The following is a 25,262-nucleotide window of genomic DNA, read 5'->3' on the forward strand; positions in this document are numbered from 1 at the left end:
TCTGAAGACAGGCCTTGCCTGAGAGGTGCTTCCAAAGAAACGTCCTGAGGAGGGAGTGGGGAAGAGGGCTGAGTGCAGATCCTGACCGGATCCCAGCGGCAGTCACAGGACACATTTCCTGAAGGCACCTCAGAGCCTCGTCTCAGGGGGAAGGAAAGAGTTCCCAAACCCAGAAGCTCCGCTATTACCTGCTTTACACACCAGTGCCTAGAATGTATCGAAGACCCCAGTGCCAACCCTAGCGGGCACCACCATGGGGCAGAAACCCAGCCAGACACTCATAATTGAACGTCCTTTTTCTTAAAGGTACCCCCAAACTGATTAAGCTCCAGATCCCACAAACCGTGGACCTGCCCCTGCCTGACACATACTAAATTCTTAATCCACAGTGGCTAACCAACCAGACAGGATGTGCTCCATTTCACAGATGAAAGAAACTAAGGCTCAAGAACATCGAGCCACAAGCTCGAGACCCATGAGAACAGGACTAAGCTGGGACACCCGCCGCCTCAGGACCACAGCTGGCCGCCTTGTCAAAGCACCATTTCCATGGACCACCCTGCAGAGATCTGACATCACCCACTGCTTATCCCTGTTCTCTTCCAAGCATTCTTTGCAGCTCACAGACCAACCCCCCATCTTTATCCCATTGTGTCATGTGAGAATGTGTGTGTGTGTGTGTGTGTGTGTGTGGTTCCTTTGTCTAAATGACACGGATGCCTTTAAGAAGGAACGCGTTTGCTTAATTTAATTGTCTATCTCTTGAGTATGTACCACTCACCCATAGCATACAGTACCTGGGTTTGCATTCAGTAAGCACTCAATAAGTGTGTCCCCTTGCTGTTGGTACAGCATAAGTGCAGGGGGATAGGGGTGGGGTGCTGACAACTGGCAAATGAACCTTTCAGAATCATAGAGCAAACGAACAGGGAAACGCATCGTCTATAATAAATATACTTCTGAAGAGCCTTAAAAGAAATCAATGAAGCATAACACCACGGTCCCAGGGAGTTATAAATCAGCGGCCTCATAGACAAAAGAGCATCCGAAATCATTTAAAGTACACCAGAAATCATTTATGTCTAAGTAATTAGAACACATTGGAACGCCTCTGTGCCATTGAACTGAAATTGAGCAACATTGTGCTTATGAAATCCCTGTGGGCTTGGGGAGGACAACCAGAGAGATGGAAGGTACACGGAAAACTCCTCACCTGTCCAGAGTCTTCCTCCTGCACAGTCCCCGGGGGGACCGGGAGGGACGTGCACTTTGTTCTCACCCAGGCCCCAATCTGCTTTTGTCTTCTGGTTTAAAAACACTTGCAGTCCCAGTTGCTGAAAGAAAACTACAAATCCCAGGCTGCATGCAACAGGACGGGGTCCCCGATTCGAGCCTCACTTCTCAACCAAGAGGGAGCGGTTGATACAATAGAAAAGAGACCTGGTAAGCGTAAGGACATGCAAGAGTTTTCCAAAAGAGGTGGCCGGTCTTAGCAAGAAAAAGGCTGGCTGGACTTTCTTCTCTGGGCTCCTGCAGGATTTGACACTCCCTCCAAAGCCCCATTGAGAAGGGAACTAATGGGGACCAGGGGCCCTGGAGGAGAGAATGGGAGGTGACAAAAGAGGGATTTCTGGTGCCCATCTGTGAATCCCTTCGTGAGACACTGGCTGGGAAAAATAAATGACCCCAGGTACTTTGATTAGGGACGTAAAATTAGGATAAGGCAAGATTTCAAACTTGGAGACATATCAAGAAGCCCCTGGGTATCAAGTACTCCACTCGGTGATAGAACTGGCCCCATCAACATGGCCCAGTATGGCCCTGGTCCTCGATGGCTTCCTCCCACAAAATGACAGTCTGAACCCGTCCCACAAGCTAGACCTGACACTCTCGTGTGGCTATCAGTCTGTAGGCATCTAGGAGTGAAAATTCCCTATGGGGCCATGCCTCCTTCATCCCCTGCTCCCTATTTTTAGACAACTGAACCTCAGCCTCTGGGAGTCATATTCTGGGCTGCCTGGCTCCCAGAGCATGCTGGGCAGATAAGAAGGCAAGCGGGAGACCCCCGTGTGCATGCAGTGGGGTGGGGGTAACACTGCAGCCCACATACAGAAATATGTCTATTTACACTCCCTCTGCCAAAACCCAGAAGACTTATGTTGAGGAATCCATTTGAAACTGTGCAAATGCAAATAGCCTGCGGGTACGTGTGTGTTCTGAGATTTCTGAAGGACGTCCACCTGGAGAGCAGGTCTGGGTCCTGCTCAACCTGAAGGAGGCCGACTACCGCCATGCCACCAGCTGTTTTCCATCTTGTGGGCTCTTCGATTCTGTCCCCACTCCAGCTGAGGCCCCTCAAAGGCGCCAAAGGGATCTTCACAAAATGCAAATCAGGCCACTTCCTGCAAAAACTTCCAGGCCCTTCCAATGCTTTGGGATAAAGATCAGTGTCTTCCCATGGCCTGGGAGCCATGTGTGGACTGGCCCTTCTCCTGCCAATGCCTTTGGCCTCATCCAGGATACAGCCACTCTGCCTAACCTCTGACAGTGCCTGCAAATAACCATCCCCCTCTGGCCTCAGGGCCTTTGCACATACTGCTCCCTCTGTCTGGAATGCTCTCCTCTCTGCCCTTGCCCTGATCCTGTACTCCTAGTTGAGAGCTCAGCTTACAGGTCCCTTCCATGGGGAAATCTCAAACATAGCCACTATGTGAGCCGCATTTCATTACAATGGGCCATCCCAGAGCCACATTCCTCCTTGTGAATCACTTATCTCAACAGATATTCTTTGTGGGATTATCTGCTTAATCTCCATCTCTGCTACTGAACTATAGACTCCAACAGGGCAGGCCCAGGTGTGTCTTGGCTACCAGTACAGCCTCAACATTCACAGTGGGCCTGGCACAGGGTGGGTGCCCCATAGTGGGCAGGTGGATAAGTAGGTGAATGGATGGGTAGGTGGGTGGATGGATGGATGGGTGGGTGGATGGGTGGGTGGGTGGGTGGGTGGGTGGGTGGATGGGTGGGTGGGTGGATGGGTGGGTGGGTGGGTGGATGGATGGATGGGTGGATGGGTGGGTGGGTGGATGGGTGGATGGGTGGGTGGATGGATGGGTGGATGGGTGGGTGGGTGGGTGGGTGGATGGATGGGTGGGTGGATGGGTGGGTGGGTGGGTGGGTGGGTGGGTGGGTGGGTGGATGGATGGATGGATGGGGGGATGGAGGGATGGATGGGGGGATGGATGGATGGATGGATGAATCACTGGATTCTGTTGACATTGGCTTCTGAGACTGATAATTTCTATGAGTTAGAAGTTGAGGACGTCAAAACACAAAGCGAAAGGCTACTGAAGGATGAGAAAAGCCAAAGAGAAGAGCCCCAAATAAAACAGCAGCAATGACGCTGGTGGCAGGCCCATCAATTCATTCATTCATTCATTCACTCACTCGCTTAGAATGTGCTGTGCTCCCACACCGTCCAGGCACTGGGGTGGTGCTGGGGTTACAGTAAGCTGTTGGGAGCTGCCTTGTGAACGAGGGTTTGGAATCGGGTCATAAGGCCTCGCTTGCTTTGGCCAATGTCTGGCCTGGAGCAGCCCTGGGACCACTTTGGCCAAACATTTCTAAATGCTTGACACTTGCCACTATTCTGGGATCGTTGTCCCCACACGAGGAAAATACAACATTGGTGGACAGGCGCCTGGAGACTGACCTTGCCTTGGCCCCCATCAGGATGACCTCTGACTAGAGTGGGGAGGGCAGGCATTTGCATTCCACTCCTGTCTCAGCTAAGCAATGAGGACAGAAATTGGCTCAATGTGTTTTGCTGGTAACAGTATAAACCAGTGGCATATTGCAAACTCACATTTAAAATACATCTCTCCTCTCTGTAAAATGAAATAGCACCTACCAACGCAGGTAACGAACATCTAACATCAATCCAAGCCTCAGGCTGGGGGCAAGGGCCCAGGCACGGTCCGACATGTTCCAGGTGGTCCAGCCCATTCTGATGCATGTGACAAAACCCTCTCCCCTCCCTCCACTCATTTTATTTCTTAGCAAAATCATTACTGAGAATATTGAACTACCTTACAGAGACATATTTACTCCTTTATCTTCCCTCCGTCTCTCTTGATTAAAAGCTATGTGTGATATTTGTAGTTATCAAACATCAATATTTGGCATGGATTTGTGGAAGGGAGATGGTGGGGAGGGGAGAAAGGCATCTGACCATTTCTATAAAGGCTAAAACCTTGAACAAACAGACTAAATTTCTTATTAGGGGCACCAAAGAGCAGAGACTCATTTCAGAAGGGACCGGCCGGACTGCACCCCGGCAGGTTTTGTGAAACCAATGATCGGGGCTCAAAATGAGATTCCAGATTTCATCAGGAACATCAGCTCCCTTCAGAGGGTGAGGGAAAGGGTGAGAATTACGCAGCCTGCCTGACAACTGTTAGAGCTGGCTGAGTTCGCAGCCGTCTTCCCCAAGCAGCGGAAATAAGTCTAGCACTCAAACTGAGCAGAGCTGAAATAATAGCAGTAATGAAACTTAACCCCACCAAGCACCCACCCTTCAGGCTTTACCTATATTCACTCATTTAATCCTCACCGTCACTTGATTGGCCATCTCCACTTTACAGACGTGAGAGGGGTGGCAGGGAGAGGTCCAGCTCTACACAAGGCCGAGCTGAGAGCCAGTGCCGCAGACATTGCCAAGTCTGTGTATGTAACGACCCCTGCACACTGCTCTCCTTCCTGCAGCCAGTCCCAGAGCCCAGCATCTCCACAGCAGAGCCCGGATGTCCCGAATCCACCATACACTGTGGTCATTGAAGGCCTGCCACCGTTCTGGAGGCACAGTCCTTACTTCAGGCCCCCACCGTCACTGACTGATAAGCTAGTAGCCTCACCAGGTTAGTGGAGACCCAGCGGGTGTGCCTCTCTGTACACGTGGGCTGCGGATAACCATCCCGGCCCCTCTGAGGTGCTGTGACCAGTCACAACATATGCATTCAAGTGGCATTCATTCTCATGGCTGGTGGGAGGGATACTTTGTACTGCTTTGGAAAACTTTTGGGTGGCATCTACAGAGGGTGCCCAAAAAAATGTATGCACATTTTAAGAAAGAAAAAGAAACTGTATTAAAATTGTAATCCTCAATATACACCGATAACAAAACATGACTACAAGCCATGGGCATACATTTTTTCTGGCACCCCGTACTAAAACGACACACGTGTCTATTCTGTGACCAAACAAACACATCCCTCTGTATATTCCCAAGAGAAACGGATGCATACATCTACCAACCAGCAGGTACACGCGTGCACAGAGCCCCAAACTAAAACCAATGCAAATGCTCGTCAGTGGGAGAAGAGATGAATTAATTGTGGTACAACGATGCAATGCAGCACCATTGAAAAATTTAAAACAGTACAACTACTGACACGTGCAATACTGTGGCAGAACCTCCTACGGATGCTGTTGAGAGAAAGAAAGCACAGGTATGTGTCCTGTGAGGGGCCCATTTACATGGAATTATGAATGAGCGAAATCAATCTCTGGTGATAAGAACCAGGAGAGTAGCTGGAAAGACGCAGTCTTGACAGGAGAGGGGCACACAGGAAGCTTTCGGGGTGCCCCACCATTCAGACTGATTCTTTCATTCATTCGTTTCAGCAACAAGCATTGATGGAGCGCCCACCGCATTTGAAGCACTTCCCTTAGGATGTGGAGAGTGGACCAGACTCTCGTTCCCAACCTGAAGTTCAGCGCTGACAATGGAAATCTGTCACCGTGTCTCCAGGGGATGCCGTCATCCTCAGGGGCCTGCGAAAATCGCTAAATAGATCCCACCCACCCCCCTTTATGGGGCAGAAAGAAAACCGGGGGGGGGGGGGGGAGAAATGGCAGGGAAGCTCTCAGAGCGGGAGACCTCTGCACTCCGGTGCCCGAGGTCACGAGGACCATTCAGCATTTCATCCTGCCAAGCCTGGCTTGCTTTAATCAGGGTCATGTGACCAGAAGCATGTGTGACACTTTGAAGGGAAAGAATTTAAGCCTTCATGTCTCACTGCTGCGGGTATCGGCTTTGTCCTTCTGCTCTTAATGCTGTTATCTCGTCCACACACTTGGTTTTCTGCCGAGCAGATGCTATAGAAAGGCACATTAGCAAGGAGAAGCAGAGCGTGCCAGAAGCGTGGGTGTCGAGCTGCTGACCCCTGTGCTCTGACGGCTTGCTCCAGTGGGGCGTAGGAGTGACAAATGCCCGAGAGGGATGAGGCGTCCTCCAGCCACTCAGCCTCCTAAGCCAGGTCCCAGGGAGCTCTTTCTAAAAGGCAAATTGGATCAAGACAACCACCAGCTTAAAACCCTTCAAGGGCCCCACACCCATCGTGGCATAAACTCAGCTCCTTGCCCACCAGGGGGCACCAGGGCAAGCCTGTTTCTCAGGCCCCTCGCCATCGTCTCCTCTTCCAGACGCCTTTTCCGGCCACCGGTTTGTGACATCACCAAATACTGTATTCTGTCTCCACTAAGAAGCAATCAGATTGTGCCTCGGTTATAGGTTTCTTTTGACTCATTGTTTGCCTTTCCTCATAGACTGTAAGCTCTTTGAGGGCAGGGCTGGGTCTTACCTTTGTATGTTCCAACTCTTAGCAGGAAATGCAACAGAGTTTGTTAAAAGGGAGGGCAGTTGGAGGGAAGGATCCATGAGAAGGGCAGGTGAGGAAGAACGGGAGGAAAGCAGGGCATCCAGTGGATGGGGAAATGCAATGCAGCCAGAGGGACTTAGGAAGAATCTTTAGACAAGGCTTTTATGATGGATCTTCATGGACGGGTAGGAATCTGGGCAGTAAGATGTGAGGGTAAAACTCGAGAATAGGGGGTAGTCTGAGCAAGGGTCCACAGTCCAGGAACACGGCACATGGAGACAGGAGGGCCAGGGTGGGGGGGAGTGTGCAGATGAGGGCCAAATGCCAACGTGGAGTCAGGAGTTTGCGCTCTATTCTCACATCACGGGGAGCCAGCGAAGTCCGCTCCCCAGGACAGAGTCATGGATAAGCAAGTGAGGCGGATAAATGGGAGCAGGAAACGCTGGACATGGAGGGCTGGCTAGAGCTGGTTAGGTAATCCAGAAGCTACATAATGAAGGCACGGACCAGAGCGGTGGGTCCACGAGCGATGTGCCAAGGGGAGAAAGGATACGCTTTGCTGGCTCCGACCGGGAGGAAGAGAGAGGATCGCAAAGGATGCTGGGGTGTGGGGACGATGGCAATGCCTCTGAATGTACAGGAAAAGCAGCAAAGGTGGGGCAGCCAGGCAGCTCTGTGTTGGCTGCTCTGTCACCACAAGACCCCTGGCATTGGGTGGCACCTGTCAGCACTGCCCCCTCTTGTGCCCAAGTAGACTCTCTCTTTCCTGCTGAGAATAGAAATGGCTTTAGCACCATTCCTATTGGACTGGCATCTCTAAATGGCACATGGCCCATTTCCCATCCTTGGCCATAACCTGTGGTGAGGGGTTTGAGAGCTGGAAGAGCCTGGCTGACCTTCATTGTACAGATGAGGAAACTAAAGGCCTCGGAGACCTGGTGGCAGAACCAGGGACAGAACCCCCCTCACTGCCCCAAAGCTCCTGCTCGTATATTCTGCTGCCTCCGGGCGAGTCAATCAGGGCACGGGCACGTCAGCACTCGCCGTAATCACGAACCAGAGCATAAACGACCGACAACGCTGCCTCAGGAAGAAACTGGCTCCTTTTACTGTTTCTTCTAGAATCTGGCATCAGACCTTAGTCAATTCCCAGTGGAAATAAAGGCTGGGTGAGTGGGCGTGCGTGCGTGGGGTGTAGAGAAGGAAAGAGGACCGTGTTTTCTCCCTCAATCTTTACATCCATCCTTCTAAACACGGGTCACTTTTGCTAAATTCCAAAAGGTGGCAGCATTCCATTAAATATTCATTTGCTGCTGAAGATGCAGCAGGGAGGGCCCTACAGAACTGACATGGGGAGAAGTTCAGACGCCCACATGGTCAGGGGTCAGGACAGCTGGGGAGTCCAGCACTGAAGGGGGGCTGGCCCTGGGGACCTAGGAGTCCTTTCCTGAGCGATGAAGGCAGGATGCTGCATGGACAGGCACGAGCAGTACACTTGGCCTTGAGACAAGGAGAAAGCTGGGCTCATCTCAGGACTGTCATAACACAGCATCAGGGGTCGCCAGGCCCATGTCGATGCCACTTAACATCCCCTTCTCTAGAGTGTCGACAGGACCTGTGACTTGCTTCTAACCACCAGGAAAAGTGACGGGGATGACCCTCCATGGCTGTGTTGGGACGTATGGAAGACTCCGTCCTGCTAGCACGGCCTAGGGCAGGGGTGTCCAAACTGCAGCCCGCGAGCCAACTGCGGCCCGCAATCCATTTTTAATTGGCCCGCAGCCAATTCCAAACACATATTGAGTTTACTTAAATAAACCAGGGGAGGCAATACGTACTTCACCTCGAGTGAGTGGCCCGGTTGTTTGTGTATTTTACCGCATATGGCCCTTGGTGAAAAACGTTGAAAAAAGTTTGGATACTCCTGGCCAAGAGAGACCCTCCTGCTGGCCTTGAGCAAGTCAACAGCCATCACGGGGTCTGACTATGGGGGGGCCACATGGCAGGGAACTGTGGGCTGTCTCTAGGAGCAAAGGACCTGCATCCTACAACTGCAAGAACTGGTTTCCAACAACCAGCGAGCTCAGGAGGGGACCCCAAGCTCTAGATGAGACCCCAATACAGGTACTTATTATAGAAAGTGTAGAGGTTATGAAAACGGCTCTGGGATGAGGCAGAGCAGCGTGGTAATTTGGACTCTGCTGCTTAACTGCACTCCGTCTCCAGTATAATCGAGAAACCAAAAAACTGAGAGTAGCAATATAGTTCATGGTGGGGCTGGGTCACCTCCATCCACTTTAGGGCACATGCACTCCAGAGTGAACCCCAGAATGCAGTGTGCCTTTGCAAATTTCTCATTCATCCTCGTTTCCCAAAGGCCTCTCCCGTGGGACCAGTGGACCGCAGATGACCCAATGCATCTAGTTAGTGTATCACCTCAGCCCAAGCACTGTATGTGGTACCCAAGCAAAACTCCAGTCTGCTCTGATAATCGAGGAAAGCACGGCTGTGTTAGATGTATCGAGGGGCGGAAAGGTTGGTCTCTAACCCGGCATCCTCCAGTTGGATCTTGAACAGATAACTGTGACCGGCTGTGACTGTGTCCCACCTCACTTGCTGACTGCAGAACCAGCCCCACCTCTACCACGTTCCCAGGAATGTCCCTTCACCACTGAACAGAACCAGGTGGCCTCTCCTTAGCTTAGCTCAGCTCAGGCTGAGTCCCACATCCAGGCCCCATCAGCTACGAGCGTCTGAATAAGCCCCTCTCCTCTGATCCTCAGTTTCCTCACCTGTGAAAACGGGGCTAGGGAGAGTTCATCCCTTGTCAGCTGCTCCAGGGCATAAACCAGAGGACGCATTTGAAATCTGGAGCACAATGCCAGGCGCCTCCTAGGTGCCCCAGAATGCCAGCCACGACAATGATGATATCTTTATTCTGGATGCCAGTGAATCACACCTGCCATGCCCAGGAAAGGCCCTTTCTGGGAAGTGCCACTGACATGAACAGCTGGCAGAAAGAGCAGAGCTGCCTGGCACCACCAGGGAGCGAGCAGAAAGGGTGGTGAGATGCCAGGGCCTGAGGCATCCTGCCCCCTGGGGAGCCGAGGACCAAATGTCTGTCCCCAGGGCCTGGTTCTGTCTTATCAGCCACATTTTCACTCCTCCAAGGGGACTGCAGCATTTCTATGACAACTGGGAATGAAATTTTAATAAAATGCCATCAGGTGTCCTGGAAGGCTCCGTGAATAGCCCAGAACTCATGGATTAATTGTATACATTATTATTATTATTATTATTATTATTATTATTATTATTATTAAGGAAAATAACCGCTCACATTTTTAAAAATACAAAACCAGAAGAGACAAAGAAAAATGCGAAAACCACCAATTTAGCTTAATTTTCCATCTGCTTTTCTGACATCTCTCTTCATTCAGAGAAAGGGAGCTACACGAATATAATTGCACATAATTGGAATGGCACGATACGTGCTCTATTTCTCACTCAGCAATGTGTCATGAACCTCTTTCCACATTAATAAATATCAGTCCTCACCACGAAATTCTACCAGCAGCTTGGAACTGGAGTTCACGGACTTCACAGAATGTACTTAGTTCCTTACTGACGGGTCCTGCGGGTGTATCTTTTTTATTATTATTATTTTTTCGGATACAATCATCCTTCTACAAATACACAAGCGCAGCTTCTCACACATGACAATCCTCCCCAGGGTGTAAATACCTAGAAGCATGATGACTGGGTCCAAGAGTGAACTGGTTTTGTGCTTTGAACGTGTCAGATAAACTGCCATCCAGACCGGTGGGTCACCATATGCTGCTACCGACGGAGGTTGCAAAAATGGCTGCTTTTGTCTATGACAAATGAGGGGGGAAGCAACAGCACTAAGGACCAGAGGTGGGGAGGAGGAGAGGATAGGTGTTCCCGGGTCTTCACAGTATGAATCTTAACTTTCTGCAGCCTCCAGGGGGGCAATCAGCAGAATAGCATCTTTGCTTCCAGTAGAGAGAACCCATCAGCCGTAATGAGGTGGGGCTGCAGGCCTGGGAATAGCTCAGCTGACCCAAGAAAGCTGAAAATCCAGGGGCATTCTTCTAAGCTCCTGGAAATGGACAGATCTCAGCCACCTCTGGTCCTGGGGTGGGCAAGAGCATTTAAGGTGGAGAAGTTCTCTCCTCGCTTCTCCAAGTATTTTCCCTTGAGAAGCTTCTACAGGGCACCCCACCTTCAAGACTCACTTTCCTATACCAGGCTTCATTCTCCCATCGGCAAAATGGGGTTAGTTATCTTTCTGTGTTCTTTTCATAGACTTTGTGTGAGGTGGAAACAATTCTGCACGGAGTTCTAAGATACGGTTATTTTGAGATTATGCAAATGCGATAGCGAACCTCCAAAGTGGCCCAGTGATGCCCCCTTGGGTGTTTATGTCCGTGTACAGTCCCCTACACAATTTCATCAGGGTTGGTTTGCATGAGGGACAGAATATAGCAGAGGTGACAGCATGTGACTTCTGAGGATTGGTCATAAAAAGCATCATGGCTTCTGCCTCTATCTATATATCTATCATCTATCTATCTATCTCTTGGATTTCACCCTAGGGGAAGCCGCCAGCCATGTCGTGAGGACACTCGAGTAGCTTTATGGAGAGGTCCACATGGGATGAGCTGAGGCCACTTGACAATGACACTGTAAGTGACCCATTCTGGAACTGGATCCTCTAGCCCCAGTCAAGACTTCAGATGAGAGACCTTGAGCCAGAACCACCCCTCTAAGCCACGCCCACATACCTGAGCCCAGGAACTGAGATCATGGTTGTCCTTTTCAACCACGAAGGTCCAGGGCAATTTTTTTTATGTGGCAAGAGATAACTCATACACTTTCCTGCACCATGAACCATTTCCCCGTCAATAAAATGAGGAGACTCTTTCACAGACTTGGTGAGAAGCTCCAAGGCTGGTCCCCAATGACACAATGGGTCAGAGGGTGCGTCCAGCCTGTGTGACTCTTGACACATTCCTTTACTTCACTGGAGTTTTGGGTTCCTCATCCACAAAATGAAGACAGAAACAGCAGTCACCTTATGGGGTCACTGAGAAGGGAGATGAAACCCTTGGTGAACTGCAAAGGGGGACAAAAAGTTGTCATTTCTCATCTCCTCTTCTTCCTTCTCTCAGCATCAGGTGAATACTTCTTTCAGGTGACCCAGCAATCAATTTATTATAAAAACCCAGCCTCAAAAGTCCTTTTGGGGGAACAGACAGAGGCCAAGAGGTGGGTTCTTGGAGAGTCCAGTTGGCACCGAGTATCATCAGAGATGGGGCACAAAGAAGGGGCCGTATGCCAAATATATAGAGCACACACGTGGACACTGCCCGGGGTCGGACGAACACCTTTGGTAAGAGAATTTACTCTCAGCTGCTCACTTATCATTATCACAATGTCTTGCATTATCTACATTATTATCATTTCCGCACTCTTTTTTCCTTGAAATCAACTTACTTTTTTTCTTCTACTTCAATATTTTCAGAAGAAATTTCATATCACTACCATAAATGGAAAGCCAGTATCGCCGGCTATAAAGATAACCCTAAAACCAAACCCATATGATTAGTACAAAACATCAGCGACAAAACTCTATGTGCCCCTGGAAACCATCTCATGGTCGCTGGTAGCACATGAACAGGCCACACTCGGCGACCTCACCACACAGGTACCACATCCCGGAGAAGCGGGCATGCATGTTTTTGGAACTGCAAGTCCAGCGAACGTCTCTGCCACTGGCACTTCTGCCCGGATGACCGATGGAGGCTGCACAGGTATCCACACCTACACCAGCCATAGTCACATGCCCCAGGGAGCCCAGTCCAACCCAACGACACAGGGCTCCAGAGCACTCAGTAAGCATCCCTGTTGTTTTTACCACGGGGACAACCAAACGATGTTAAACTTCCTTCTCGCTTTCCCAGCACCCCGGGTCCATCCTCACATCAAGAAGTAAAGAGACTGAGCCGTGGTCCCTCCACCAGTCCCTGCTCCCCCATATCCAACCCCAAGTGGACCTGGCCCTTCTCAGAGTGGGGTGCTCAGCTTTCTATTATGGAACACAGGGGCTGAGGCTCTGCTCCCAGATGTGTCCTAATAGAGATTCTGTGAGTGCTTGGGGACCTTGGATTCCCTTCAAACCCAGTTACTCCTCCAGCAAGATTGGTTTCAGGTAAAAACCGCTGCTGGTGATTGATGACGGAGACCCAGGAGGCTGAAAAGGGTGCAGAAGCAGTTTCAAAATCTAATCTGGTCAGCAAAACACTTCCACTTACTGAGTCTTGTAGACCGTTCTTGGCACTGGGGAGGAGAGCTGAATGTTCAGATCTGTAGTCCTGGCAAAAACAAAAACAAAAATAGGTGGGGGAACCCACGTTGAGGAAAAAGTTCTAATTTGGAGTAACTCTGAGTGTCTCACCAATCACCTTTAGTCACCAGTCAGTCATTCATTTCTCTCTCTCTCTCTCTCTCTCTCTCTCTCTCTCTCTCTCTCTCTCCCCCCCCCACTTCCCTTCCCACCCCACCCCCCTTAGGCCTGCACTGCCCCCTATGACAGCCACTAGCCGCATATGACTAGTCTGAACTGAAATGTGCTGTACGTATAAATTACACATTAGATTTTGAAGACACTATGGGGAAAAAAAGGGAATGTAAAATACCTCATTAATATTAATATCTCATTAATATTTCCATATCAATTACACGTTAGAATGATATTTAATAATATATAAAAATAAAGTGTATTGTTACATTTAAATATATAAATATATTATGAATATTTAAAATAAAATATTGCAATTATTTTTATCCATTTCTTTTTACTTTTTAATGTGCCTACTAGAAAATTTTAAATTGCCTCTGTGGCTCTCATGACGGTCCCTATTATACAGCGCTGGTGTAGAATTTTCTGTGCGTGTGGGCACCCCATCCTAGCCTGGACACAGGTGGTCCTCAGAGAGCACACCCAGCCGCCCTTGCACTGGGTTTGGGGCTGACTTTCTGCTGTTTCACCCCGGAAACAGGTCACGTGAATCATGGAGGCCTGGTGACGCCATGTGCTCAGCTCTCTTTGTCTGTTTGCTTCTGTAACCCTCCCAAGGACGTAAGAAGGAGGTCTGAGTCTCAGCCCCGTTTCGCAGGTGGGGAGACTTGTCCAAAGTCACCCAGCGGGGATGCAGCAGAGCCAGGGCTTGGACCTGGATGTGACTGGTCGGCTGTTATGTGCCCGCATCGTTGTAATTCCTCCTCTGACGCCTCATCCATTTCCCCACGAGGCACGGCACACGGACGCGTGTTATAACTGGTCACCCACCAACTCTGGGGCGCTGTCCCTGCCTCAAAAGTGCCAGTGGTGCCTCAGCGCCCAGCGTGTTCCCCTCACTCCCCACCCACCGCCCTCCCACCAGCAGGAGCCTGTCCTGTCCTGTCCTGTCCACATCCCTGAGCGAAGGTCGCAAAGGCCCGCCCTCCTACTTGGCGGGCTGCCCAGCATCGTGCTGTGCTGCCAGGTCACGATCGTTAGAACCACAGGGAGCCTTCGCCCCCAGGAGATGGACATGGCACACCTCGGCCTGCGTTCCTCAGACACTTGCTCTGCCCTTCCTGCCGCAGTTGGACCTTTTTGGTCGAGTGATGCGAGCCCTGCCTGGTCGGCAGCACCCCCACCCCTGAACAAAGTGGATGACTCTGTGCCCACTCCCCTGTGCCCACTCCCCTGTGCCCACTTCCCTCCTTACCTTAGAAAGAGAGACATGCACATAAATAAATAGGCTCCACGCCTGACCGGGAGAGGAAAACAGAGACGAGAGACGATGTCTCTCAGAGGAAAGTTGCCACGCCTCACCCTCTCGGGATGGGGCATGAACTAGCGTGAGCTCTCAGAGGTCAGTGGCGGGTGACAGGAGAAAGTGACAGTCTTGACACCCGACATTCTTCAGGTTAACAGAAGGCCAAGGCCACGCCTAATTAAAGCCTCCTGAGTGAGGAACAGAAGGTGAGGGGTGGGGGGCAGGGTGGGTTTGCAGGGATGGAGCCAGTAAGACCTGCAGGGACCCCGGCTGTGAAAGACACGTGGGGTCGGCACTTTAAATGTCTGCCAGGCTACCGGGGCCCACTGTACCCTAAAACATCCTAAGTACAAGGGTGTGATGCGCCTTGAGAAGTCTGGATGCCAAAGAAAGAGAGCAGGGCGAGGAGCCTACAAGGCCAGATCATGGCCCCTGGGTTGTCGCCGATGACACACATTTTCACCACACCACGGACAGTGCATTTTCCAAAGCGGAAGAAATCAAACTGGCTGCCTGATGTGTAGACTGATGACAGGACATAACATCCTCAATCAAACCATGGAGATTCTTGTCATCTCAGCGTAATAAGAGAAATGCAAATTACGGGGACGCATTTTTTTTCTTTTTCCTGAGACTGGCAAAGATGCAAGTTGGGCCTCGTGTCAAAGTCGTCAGAGTGTAGAGAAAGCTGTATTCGTAGCTAACCATGGAATTAGACAGTAGCCAACATTTTCAAAGTTGATAATATTTGAACCAGCAATGCCATTTCTTGGAATTGCTGCTAGAGAATGTCTGCATGTGTGGAAAAAGACAATGCCAAGGGTATTCACTGAAGCGTGTGTGTGGTTTTTTAATTACAAAACACTGGGAGGGACATAAATTTCCATTATTTAGAGACCGAGTAAATAAGCTAGGGTGCATCCAGACACCCTCGGAAAAGACAACGAGGCAGCTCGATATGGAATGACAGGGACAAAAAGTCACATGCATGCAGAGTCTAGCTCGCCACGATCTGTTCATTGTTTTGAGAATATGCGTATGTGTAGCATATACATTGAAATCTCCATAGGACAGACTGAAAAAAATAGTTTAAAAACGGCTGACGTACGAGAGAGGAACAAGCTGGCGGATGGGATGGGGTAGCAGGGAACCTCATTTTACTCTCTGACTCTTAAATTCTGTACTCTGGGCATGTATTTTCCATTTGTAAAAATTATTTTACCTTCAAATTAATCTACTTTGAAAATACTAGCACAGCCTGCAGGGTGCGGAATTCATTTCAGGGCATTTTCTGGGGGGGAAAAAAAAATTAACTCACACAACGTAGCCAATGGCGTGAGATTTCTTTGAAGGACAAGAACCCTGTCAGACCGTATCTGCATGCAGAAACGTTGGCACTAGGGAAACCATTCTTACTGGTTTTTACCAGGACATTCTAATGTGTGGCCCACCAGCTCCACTTGTCCTTCTTGTTCCCAGAACAGGCAGTACTAGTTGAGGGCTGCATTCTCCTGCTGATCGCAGATGCAGTCTCAGAATCCATCCCAACACACTCAAAAAGGCTACCCATCCACAGGTATGGACACGCCAGCTGAAATCAAATCCTATCCCTAAGTTAAAGCAGCCACGGGGCAAAGCCCAGCACTACGGAAGCAAGCTCTCCATTGACAAGGTCCCTCAGCAACCCCACCTGGCCTGCGTACGAGTGTATGTTGCCAGCTTCTCACGGCCCCCGCCGGTGCCCCCGCCGGTGCCAGCAGCCAGGCAGCCGACTTCCCACGGCCCATCTTCTGAAAATGGCATCTGGGCCCCCCTGCCTGGCACCCTCGGATCAAACCACCCGGAGCCCTTCTGAGGAAACGCCAGTTAACCTTCAGCAAGGAACTCGGGCTCCCTCATTTCCCCCAACTTAGAAAATTCTGTGTAAATGTCAGATTAAGCTCTTCATTCCTCTATTTTAAAATGAGAGATAAAATTCAGCTCCCTATCCCCAGATGTTAAAATCTCTGCTTCTCCCCAGGGCAAAGAAATCAATGTGAGTAAGTTCCTTTTTTTTTTTCCCTTGGAACACGACCACTTCCAGCAATTTATTTGACTGACTATGCTTTCTATTACCATGTAAATTGTTTCAGACTGCAAGACGAAGAAAAAAAGTATTAATCTCCTCTCAGTAAGTCATAAAATAAAGAAATCAATTTCAAGGTCAATTTAGCCCAAATAACACCTGCTGCCCTTTTTTGTAACACGCAGACCCCTCTGAAATGCTAGGCTGTTGTCTATCTACGGTGTCAATATGCAGCGACAGAAACCTGACTTTCACATCAGTCTGGGAAGCACTGGCCCTGCGGCCCAGTGGCTGTGTGTGTGAATGTGGGGAGGACAGGTTAACAGGACTCAATAAAATGACGCACTGCAGGCCAGAGCAGGGGAACAGAAGGAGAGCGGTAATGGGATTCAGGCAGAGTTGGGTTCAAGACAGGCGTCTGGCTGGTTTGCTGTGTGACTCTGGGAAAGTTACTTCACCACTCTGAGCTTCAGAATCTATATCTGTAAAAATTACTTAAACTAAGATGAGGGCTAGGTGATCTTACAGGACCCTTTACCCCAGTCCTTTGTGGACTCTGTCAAAGATGAGACACCAGGGAGAACTGGCCTGGACGGCCAATTTTATGCAGCTACCCCTTCACCAAGTGGCACGGGAGTATAGTGAGTAAGGGAACAGGCTGTGGCCTCTGACTGCTAGTGTGGAAACTGTCTTTCTTCCACTTGTGAGCTGCATGAATTCTGACAAGATACTTAACTCCTCGTCCCTGAGTTTCTTCCTCTGATCACTGGAAGTCAGGACATTACCCTGTTTCTACAAAGAGAGAAGCATCCCACCATTAAGCGGATGAGTCAACTGGACCCAGGGAAGTTAAGTGACTTGCCCAGGTTGCGCAATGTAAATGAGGCAGCTCCAGGTCTGCACCTGGAACCCCTGCATCCAAAGCTATTGAGCCACCGCCCAGACAACGCTACCTGTCAGTTTTCCTGGCCACGGGATGGAGAAGGCACCCCATAAACCCCAGACCCTCAGGCGGATGATCGCAGCGCACACAAGACTTGCCCTGGCAAACCCTGCAGGTGAACAAGGCATTTCCATAGCCAGCTCCTATTTCCTCTGCCAGCACCCCACAAATCCACCCCTGTAGAGGTCACAGAATGGGGCCGGCAGGACCCAGGGGACTGGAGGAGGCGATCTTTAGTACCTTTCTCATCAGGAGACAGTTTCTTCTCAGCTCACTCTGCATACACCTCCCCAGCCCTGGCCTTACCTAGCCGATGGCCTCACGTAGCAATCGGTTTTTCAAATACACCCAGCAGATTAACCAGGTGCCCCCATGATAGCCCAGTGGCCCCAAACCAGCCTCTCTTCGTGTCTGCAAAAACCAGCCCGTATTCCCACCTGCACATTCCATCAGCTGCGAAGCTGTACCGCTCCACCTGGGCAATGCCTCCACGTCCCACCTTGGCATCTGCAATGCTCATGCCTGAACTCAGGTCACCTTCATTGCAGTGGCTTCCACAGAAGCCTCCCTGCCTCTGTTTCCCCTCCCGCCCAGTCCATTCTCTACTCTACAGCCAGACTTGTCTTCGGGTCTAAGTCACTTCATGTCGCTTACACTTAAACACCCTTCCAGCTCCCATGTCACCGGAACACAGCAATGTTCCCCGTTGTTTATGTGGGGGATGCCTCGAGGACTGTCTTCCTTGAACATATCACTCAGTCACAGAGACATGCGCAGATCACATCTGACAATGCTAAACCCGATGCAGCTGCAGAGGCAATGCCCGGCCCTCCAGGGACGTAATGTTAGGAAGGCAAAAACCACAGTTAACTGAGCATTTACTAAGTACCTCAACGTATAATCCCACAGCGAGTTACGTGGCAGAACCTGGATGGAGCACGGGCTCTGCCACAGTGCTCAGTCACTTTTTCTACAAACAGCTTTATTGAGATAAAATTCACAGAACATACTATGTGCTCATTTAAAGTGTACGGTTCGGTGGGTTTTAGTATATTCACAGATACATCCAACTACCACCACAGTAATTTCTTAGGACATTTCATCACCTCAAAAAGAAGCTCCTTACCCTTTAATTTTCACCTTCTATCCTTTCAAACCCCTCAGCCCTCATTGACCACGCATCTACTGTCTATCAAAATACCTATTGTGGACTTTCGTATATGTAAATAGAGTCACATGACACGTGGTCTTCTGTGAGAGGCATAATGTTGCCAACGTTGTAGCATTATTAGAATTTCACTGCCTAAAAATGGCTGGAAAATATTCCATTTTATGCAGGGACCACATTTTGTTTATCTACTAATATGTTTGTGGCTATTTGGGTTGTTTCCACCTTTGGGCTACGACGAAAACATTTGTGTGCGTGGTTTTATGTGGACATATGTTTTCAGTTCTCTTGGATACACACCTAGGAGTGGAAGGGCTGGGTCATATGCTGACTGTTTCATTGTTGTTGAACTGCCACACTGTTTTTCAACGTGGCCACAGCATGCTACATCCCCACAGAGTGTATGAAGTTTCCAGTATCTCCATATTCTCTTCAACACTTGTTATTATCTGTGCTTTTGATGCTAGTGGGTGTGAAGTCCTAGTGGGTATGAAGTGGTATCTGATTGTGGTTCTGGTTTGCATTTCCCTGATGGCTAAGGACGTTGAGCATCTTTTCATGGGCTTGTGGGCCATCTGCCTGTCTTCCTTGGAGAACTGTCTATTCAGATCCTTTGCCCATTTTTAAACTGTGTTGTCTTTTATAATTGAGTTGTAAGAGTTCTTTATATATTCTAGATACAAGTCCCTTCTCAGTATATCATTTGTGAATATTTTCTCCCATTCTTTGGGCTATCTGGTCACTTTTGAATAATGTCTTAGATGAAAGCAGATTGCTCATGTCTGGTTCAGCTAAGCCAGCAATGGGGCACGTCACAGCACCTGTTCACAGCTTTGTATCTTGGCTCCTCTGGGGTTAGGACATGGACATATTTTGGGGGTCACTATTCCACACACAAACAAAAGGTGCCACGACCTGGCCCCTATAGAAACCAAGTCAGGCTCTCTGGCGGTGAACTGGGAGTTTGGGTACTCCTCAAATCTCCCCAGGAGACGAGAGTGTGCAGCCGGGCTGTGGAGCACAGCTCTAAGCCCTGCGTGAATGCGATGGTGGTCCTGCAGGAGCTGTCTTTGGAGGAGTCAAGGTCACCCCAGGGCAACTGCAAGTAGAAGTGCTAGATTCCTGTTGTGAGACGCAGTAATTCTCATTTACCAGAGCAGCTCCTAAACCTCTGACTGCTCCCTCTCCAAAGAGAGGCAAGTGAATACAGAAGTTCACAAAGAAAAAAAAAAAAGCTAAATGGCAGAGGATGGCTATGGGTCCTGGACAAAGTCTGGAAAGTTTAAAAATTGCAACAAAGCCAAAAGGAAACAACCCAAGTGCCTATCAAGCAATGAATGGACACACTAAATGGGGTCCAGCCATACAGTGGAATATTATTCGGCCATGAAAAAGGAATGGAGTTTTGATACCTACTACAACATGGGCAAACCTCGGGAACATGATGCTAAGTAAAAGAAGCCAGGCACAAAAGGCCACATATGTGGGTTCCACTGGCATGAAAAACCCAGAACAGGCAAATCTGTAGAGACAAAAGAACACTAGTGGTTTTGAGGGGCTGGGAGGGGAGAGGGGAATAAAGAACAGCTGTTTAATGGCTATAGGGTTTAGTTTTGGGGAGACAAGTATGTTTTGGAACTAGACAGAGGTTGTGGTTACACAATAATGTGAACATACTATATACGTCACTAAAATGTTCTCTTCAAAATGGTTAATTTTATTTAATGTAAATTGTACCTCAACTTAAAAAACAACAACAACAAAAGACAAAAACAATCCCAACAGACCTATCACTCTTTTGGCGCATCAACCACATTTTTTTTTCAAATAAAAATAAATATATAACACCACAGGCTTCTACATACATCTTTACAATCAAGAGGAGCTTTCGCTTCTATTCATCTCAAAAGCCATTAAAATTAATAAGGTCTGTATCAAAAATGTCTAATAGAGTTACCGACTCACTGAATCAAGAAACAAGCGTGAGCAGTCGCAGAAGTGCGGTGCCTCCAACGCAATGAGAATTTCAATCTCACATCAGTGAGGGAGGGGCCGGTACCTACAGGCCCCTCCCCCATCCGTGGTGCAGGGACAGTATCTGACACCCAAGGGTAACAGACCCTCGGGAAAGAACCGCCCATCTGCCCGTGCTGACATGCAAGGGGAGAGGTTTGAGAGTAAAAGCTGGCGAGGGAGGATAAAAACTAGTCTGGGACAGAAACAACGCTTAGCTGCTGTGCCCTTGTGAGGAAACGCGCGGCACGAACCATGTCCATTTGCACGTGGGCAACAATATTTGAAAGAGACATAATGAGATGAGGGAAGATGGGACATACAGAAGAAGTCTGCCAAAATGCTGGGAGATGCCGCGTGGAGATAAAGGAGGGCATTAGATGCAAGAGGAAACTCGGACATATTTCTGGCTCACGTTTTCCCAAGGACGAGAACAGCAGGGGACTGGTGAGGGAGCTGGGGGTTATTGCTGGAGCTTTTGCAAAATGAAGTCAGGAGAATGGCAAAACAAGTGAAGTGTTAAATAAATACTTCCCGATGGACTCACGAGGGAGAACACTGAAATTAGGATGTCTGACAAGGGCTTTTTACCAATCTACCCAGGATTTCGTCAGGGTTCCTGAGAGAGAAGTTGTCAGTAACCCCCGTGACATCACGGGCCATTTGCGGCGGAAATGGGATAGTTGGACCACGGAGCACTGGGCAGGCTGATTAGAGAGACGCAGACCATGCTCAGTGGAACCAGCAATGCCTGGTGCTCTCTGGCAAGTCTGGAGAGACGTCTCTGCGAAGGAAGAGGGCATCAGCCAGAGAACTGCCACATCGCAGCAGTTAAGAGAATAGACTCTAGATTCAGGCCGCCCAGTGCTGGAGAGCCTACTGTCGTTTAGTAGATGCGTGACCTTGAATTACACACTCTATTTCCTTGAACCTCAGCTTTCCCATCTGCAGAATGGGGGTAGCAGTCTTCACTGTAGGACACTGTAAAATGAGATGATTATAAACACCCCACAAATTGTCGCTGTTACCCCATTTTACAGAGAGGAGACTAAGGCCCATTCATGGGTATCTCTAACCTATGTATTGGCTTTTGCTATGTGTGTGGCATTTTGTGGCAAGAATTTTGTATGAATCATGCCATTTGATCTCCACAACAACCTATGAGGCTCAGGAGGCAGACTGGACCTCTCCTTAGCTGCGTGACCTTGGGTGCGTTATGTAACCTCTTTCTCTGTGCCTCAGTTTTCTCCTCTGACAAAATGGGGAGAATAACAGCACCTTTCCCGGAGAGCTGTTGTGAGGCTAAATGACTCACACATCCGGGTCTGAGGATATAGCCTTGCGCGGGCTCAATAAATGTGACCACCAATATCATCACTGATATCAGCTCTTCTTACACACGAGGCCCAGAGGCCCAGAGAGGGTAAGCAAATTGCCCAAGGACACACAGCTGACAATGGACAGAGTCTGACTGCAGCTCCCACTCTCCTTTCCTGTGCATCACTCGGTAAGCACTGGGGGCTTAACTGACGACCACCTCTTCCAAGGAGTGCCCAGGCCCACCTGAAACACAGCACCACGTGGAGCGCTTTGGACTTGGATGAGTCTGGGTTCGAGTCCCAGCTCTGCTCTCACTTTGACATATAACTGTGGAGGGCTGTTGAGCCTCTCCATCTTTAACACATCCGTTTGTTCCTCAGTGCGTGGTACTGAACCACTGCCATCAATGTTTTCTGCTGGCTCCAATCCAGTGCCCTGCATGCAGCTAAGCTGTGTCATTGCCTCCTTCCACTCAACTGCTCCAGAGGCATCGGGGTCCTTGCTGAGACGGCCCTTCCTCCTCCTCAGCCTGTCTCTACCCCGCGCCCCACACCCCACACCCCGTCTGTCTCTGTGTCCCACCAACAAGTACAGCTTCGTGGGAGTGTGGTCGGGTACTGAGGGGCCCGGGTACGCGCGATCACCGCTCCCTCGAGACCACCTCCCTGCAGAAGAGCGAGCTGTCAGCTCTTTTAACAGTGAAATAACTGCAAGTTTGAATGTGGATTCGTTGCCAAACAACTGCAATTAGAAGCCACCTTCTGCTGGGAACAACTGCTGCTTAAGTGTAATTCCTGCGTCGCGCATAAACCCCAAATGAGTTTCTCAGTGTTGCTTTCAACCACACTTACCGGAGGCATCACAACGTCCTCCGCTTCTGTCCTAAGCTCACATGGCTTCCTACCTCTCAGGGGCTTCTCTCTGTTCCTAGGTAAAGTCCAAATGTCTAGCCAGGGCCAACGAGGCTTTGCATATGGTCTGCCACCACCCCATTCCCCACCCCCACTCTTCCTCTTCCTCCATTTTTTAACCCTCTCGCTCTCTGAGCTCCAGCTATAGCTGCTGTCACCCTGGCTTGGAAAGCTTTCTAGGTCCATTCTGCTGTTGCACTCCAAACATCACCTCCTCCAGGAAGCCTTCTGTGATGCACCATACTAGATAAGAAACCCCTGTGACGTACCCTTTCCACGTCGTGTACATTGTGGCACTTCCTAAAGTTTGCGATGATTAATGTGCATGAGTTATTTGCATTTGCATAATTATTAAGTGGATGTCTGTCTCCCCCACAGGGCTGTGGTGCCCCACCCATGTCCCACAGAGGCTGCTTTATTCCACCCCCAGCACAGCCCCCGCACACAGCGGGTCCTCAGCACACATGTGTTGAAGGAACAAGTGTTTCATCATGTAAACAGTCTACGGTTCCCCATGAGAGCAACCTGCTCGAGGGGAGGGGGGGGCCTGTGTCTTTGCCCGATTTGTCCCTTTGTAGAAACTCGCACAGTCCCTGGCTCATGAAATGCGCTCTGTCTGAAATGGCAGCGTGTTTGAGCAGACTCATGCTGGGGCTCCTTTCCGGGTTTGTCAGGAAAATGCAAATCCAAGTCCGGGCAGCCCTTCCCCACCCTCCTTTACATCTGGTCAAGCGCAGCCCCGCAGAGGGGTTCACAGGGTCTCTGCACTCCCCTAGGAAGACATACAACACTTTCCATCTCACTGAAGACCCACCCAGCCCTGTTCGCGGGGACCTCCTCCTTAGCAATGCCCATCGCTTGGCCCCCTGTGAGGCCAGGAAGGGAGAGGGAAAGGCCCTGCCTCAAGATGCATCATCCCGGGTTCTGCCATTGGAGGGTGGCATCATTAAGACGGGTTATGGCAGAAATGTAATGCCATCTGCTGAACAGCTTCCCGCGCCTGGGTTGCCCTTGGCAGGAATCCCACTAGTCTGCCTTTAATTAAACCTGAGGGTAGGCGCCCCCACCCCCTGGCTGGTGGTAGGATAGGACGGACTGCCCCGCGAGCAAAGCCAGGGCAGCACAGAGCCCAAGATGGCCCGCGTGGGACACTCAAAACCCACACAAAGCAGATGCCTGGAAGCGGAAAGCCTCTGGAGGACAGTGACGAGTGTTGAAGCAGGGCCAGCTGGAAGAAGCAACCCAGCCAAGCAGCCCTGGCCTCGGTCTAACGCCCGCCATGCTGGTGGTCTGACGCGGGCAGCAGCCAAGTGGCGGGTGATTACGTGGGCAGCCTGTACCAACCAGGGAAAGGAGCCACTTCTCCCAGGGCTTGAGAAGACCCGCAAACTCAGTTGGCACTTATCCCAAGGAACCAGGGCCACGGGAAGCCGAGACCCACGCAGCGAGGGATGTTTCCCCACCATCTCCATCACCAGCCCGTCTCTGCAGCTGTTCTTGGATCAGAGCCAGTGCCCATGGGAACTCAGAACAGCAAGACTGCGCTCGCAGCCTCTGCAGGTGCCACCCTCGCTGACCCATCCGTCGGTGGGGTCCTGGCAGGTGCCATCAGTGCACTAGACCCAGCGTGACCAGGCCGCTGTGGGGGAGAGGGGCAGGGTCCCAGCCCTCTCCGGGCTTCGAGTCTGTTGTGGGAGGTGCTCAGCAGGTCACCACAGAATTATCTGGTCATTTATAGGTGTCCAAAGTGTCACGAGAGAAGCCCAGGGTGCTAGGAGATCTCCCCTGGGTGCATCAAGATCTGAAGAAGGACAGGACTTGGCAGAAGAAATGGGGCTGGGAACAATCCCTGCAGAGGGGCAGCTCAGGGGAGGCTCTGGGCTGGCCGGTTAGAGACTAAGCTACTGTCACTGGGGTACAGCACCAGGAAGGGCTGCAGAAACAGCCAGGGCGGCCATTCCAGGTCTGAAGGGCACCCTCAGAGCATAACCTTTCTCCAAGAGCAGTGCAGCGCGCTGTGCTTGAGCAAGATCAGATGTGTTTGAAAAGACCACTCTGAATGTGGGATGGTCACAGAAGGCTGCAAGGGGGATCCACGGTGCTGGGAGGTGGTTGGAAGGGGCCGATGGAGGGGAGCGTGTTCAGGGAGTGGGTTTCCTAGGATGGGAAAAGTCAAGGGGTGCGGGGAATGAGGGACGGGAGGGCAGGATGAGTCCGGGTTTCTATCTGAGCACCTGGTGGCCTCATGTGCTGTTCCCTGAGCTGGGGGTCCCCAAGGAAGTACAAGCAGAGGCGAAGATGGCGGGTTCGGTTTCGACCTCATTGGAGAATCA

At 50.3% G+C, this 25,262-nt stretch overlaps 1 protein-coding gene across 24 annotated transcripts in view; it reads right to left on the reverse strand.

Annotated features, from left to right (window-relative positions):
• RBFOX1 (RNA binding fox-1 homolog 1) overlaps positions 1-25,262 on the reverse strand; it is a 1,997,160-nt gene that overhangs the window by 1,711,975 nt on the left and 259,923 nt on the right. For all 24 annotated transcript variants that reach the window (XM_074323048.1, XM_074323033.1, XM_074323028.1 and 21 more), the window contains one exon: positions 12,998-13,057. In XM_074323048.1, coding sequence (XP_074179149.1) covers positions 12,998-13,057 — 60 coding nt within the window. The remainder of the gene's footprint in view (positions 1-12,997; positions 13,058-25,262) is intronic.

Source organism: Rhinolophus sinicus, linkage group LG18 (genome assembly GCF_036562045.2).
Source record: "Rhinolophus sinicus isolate RSC01 linkage group LG18, ASM3656204v1, whole genome shotgun sequence".
NCBI classification, from domain to species: Eukaryota; Metazoa; Chordata; class Mammalia; order Chiroptera; family Rhinolophidae; genus Rhinolophus; species Rhinolophus sinicus.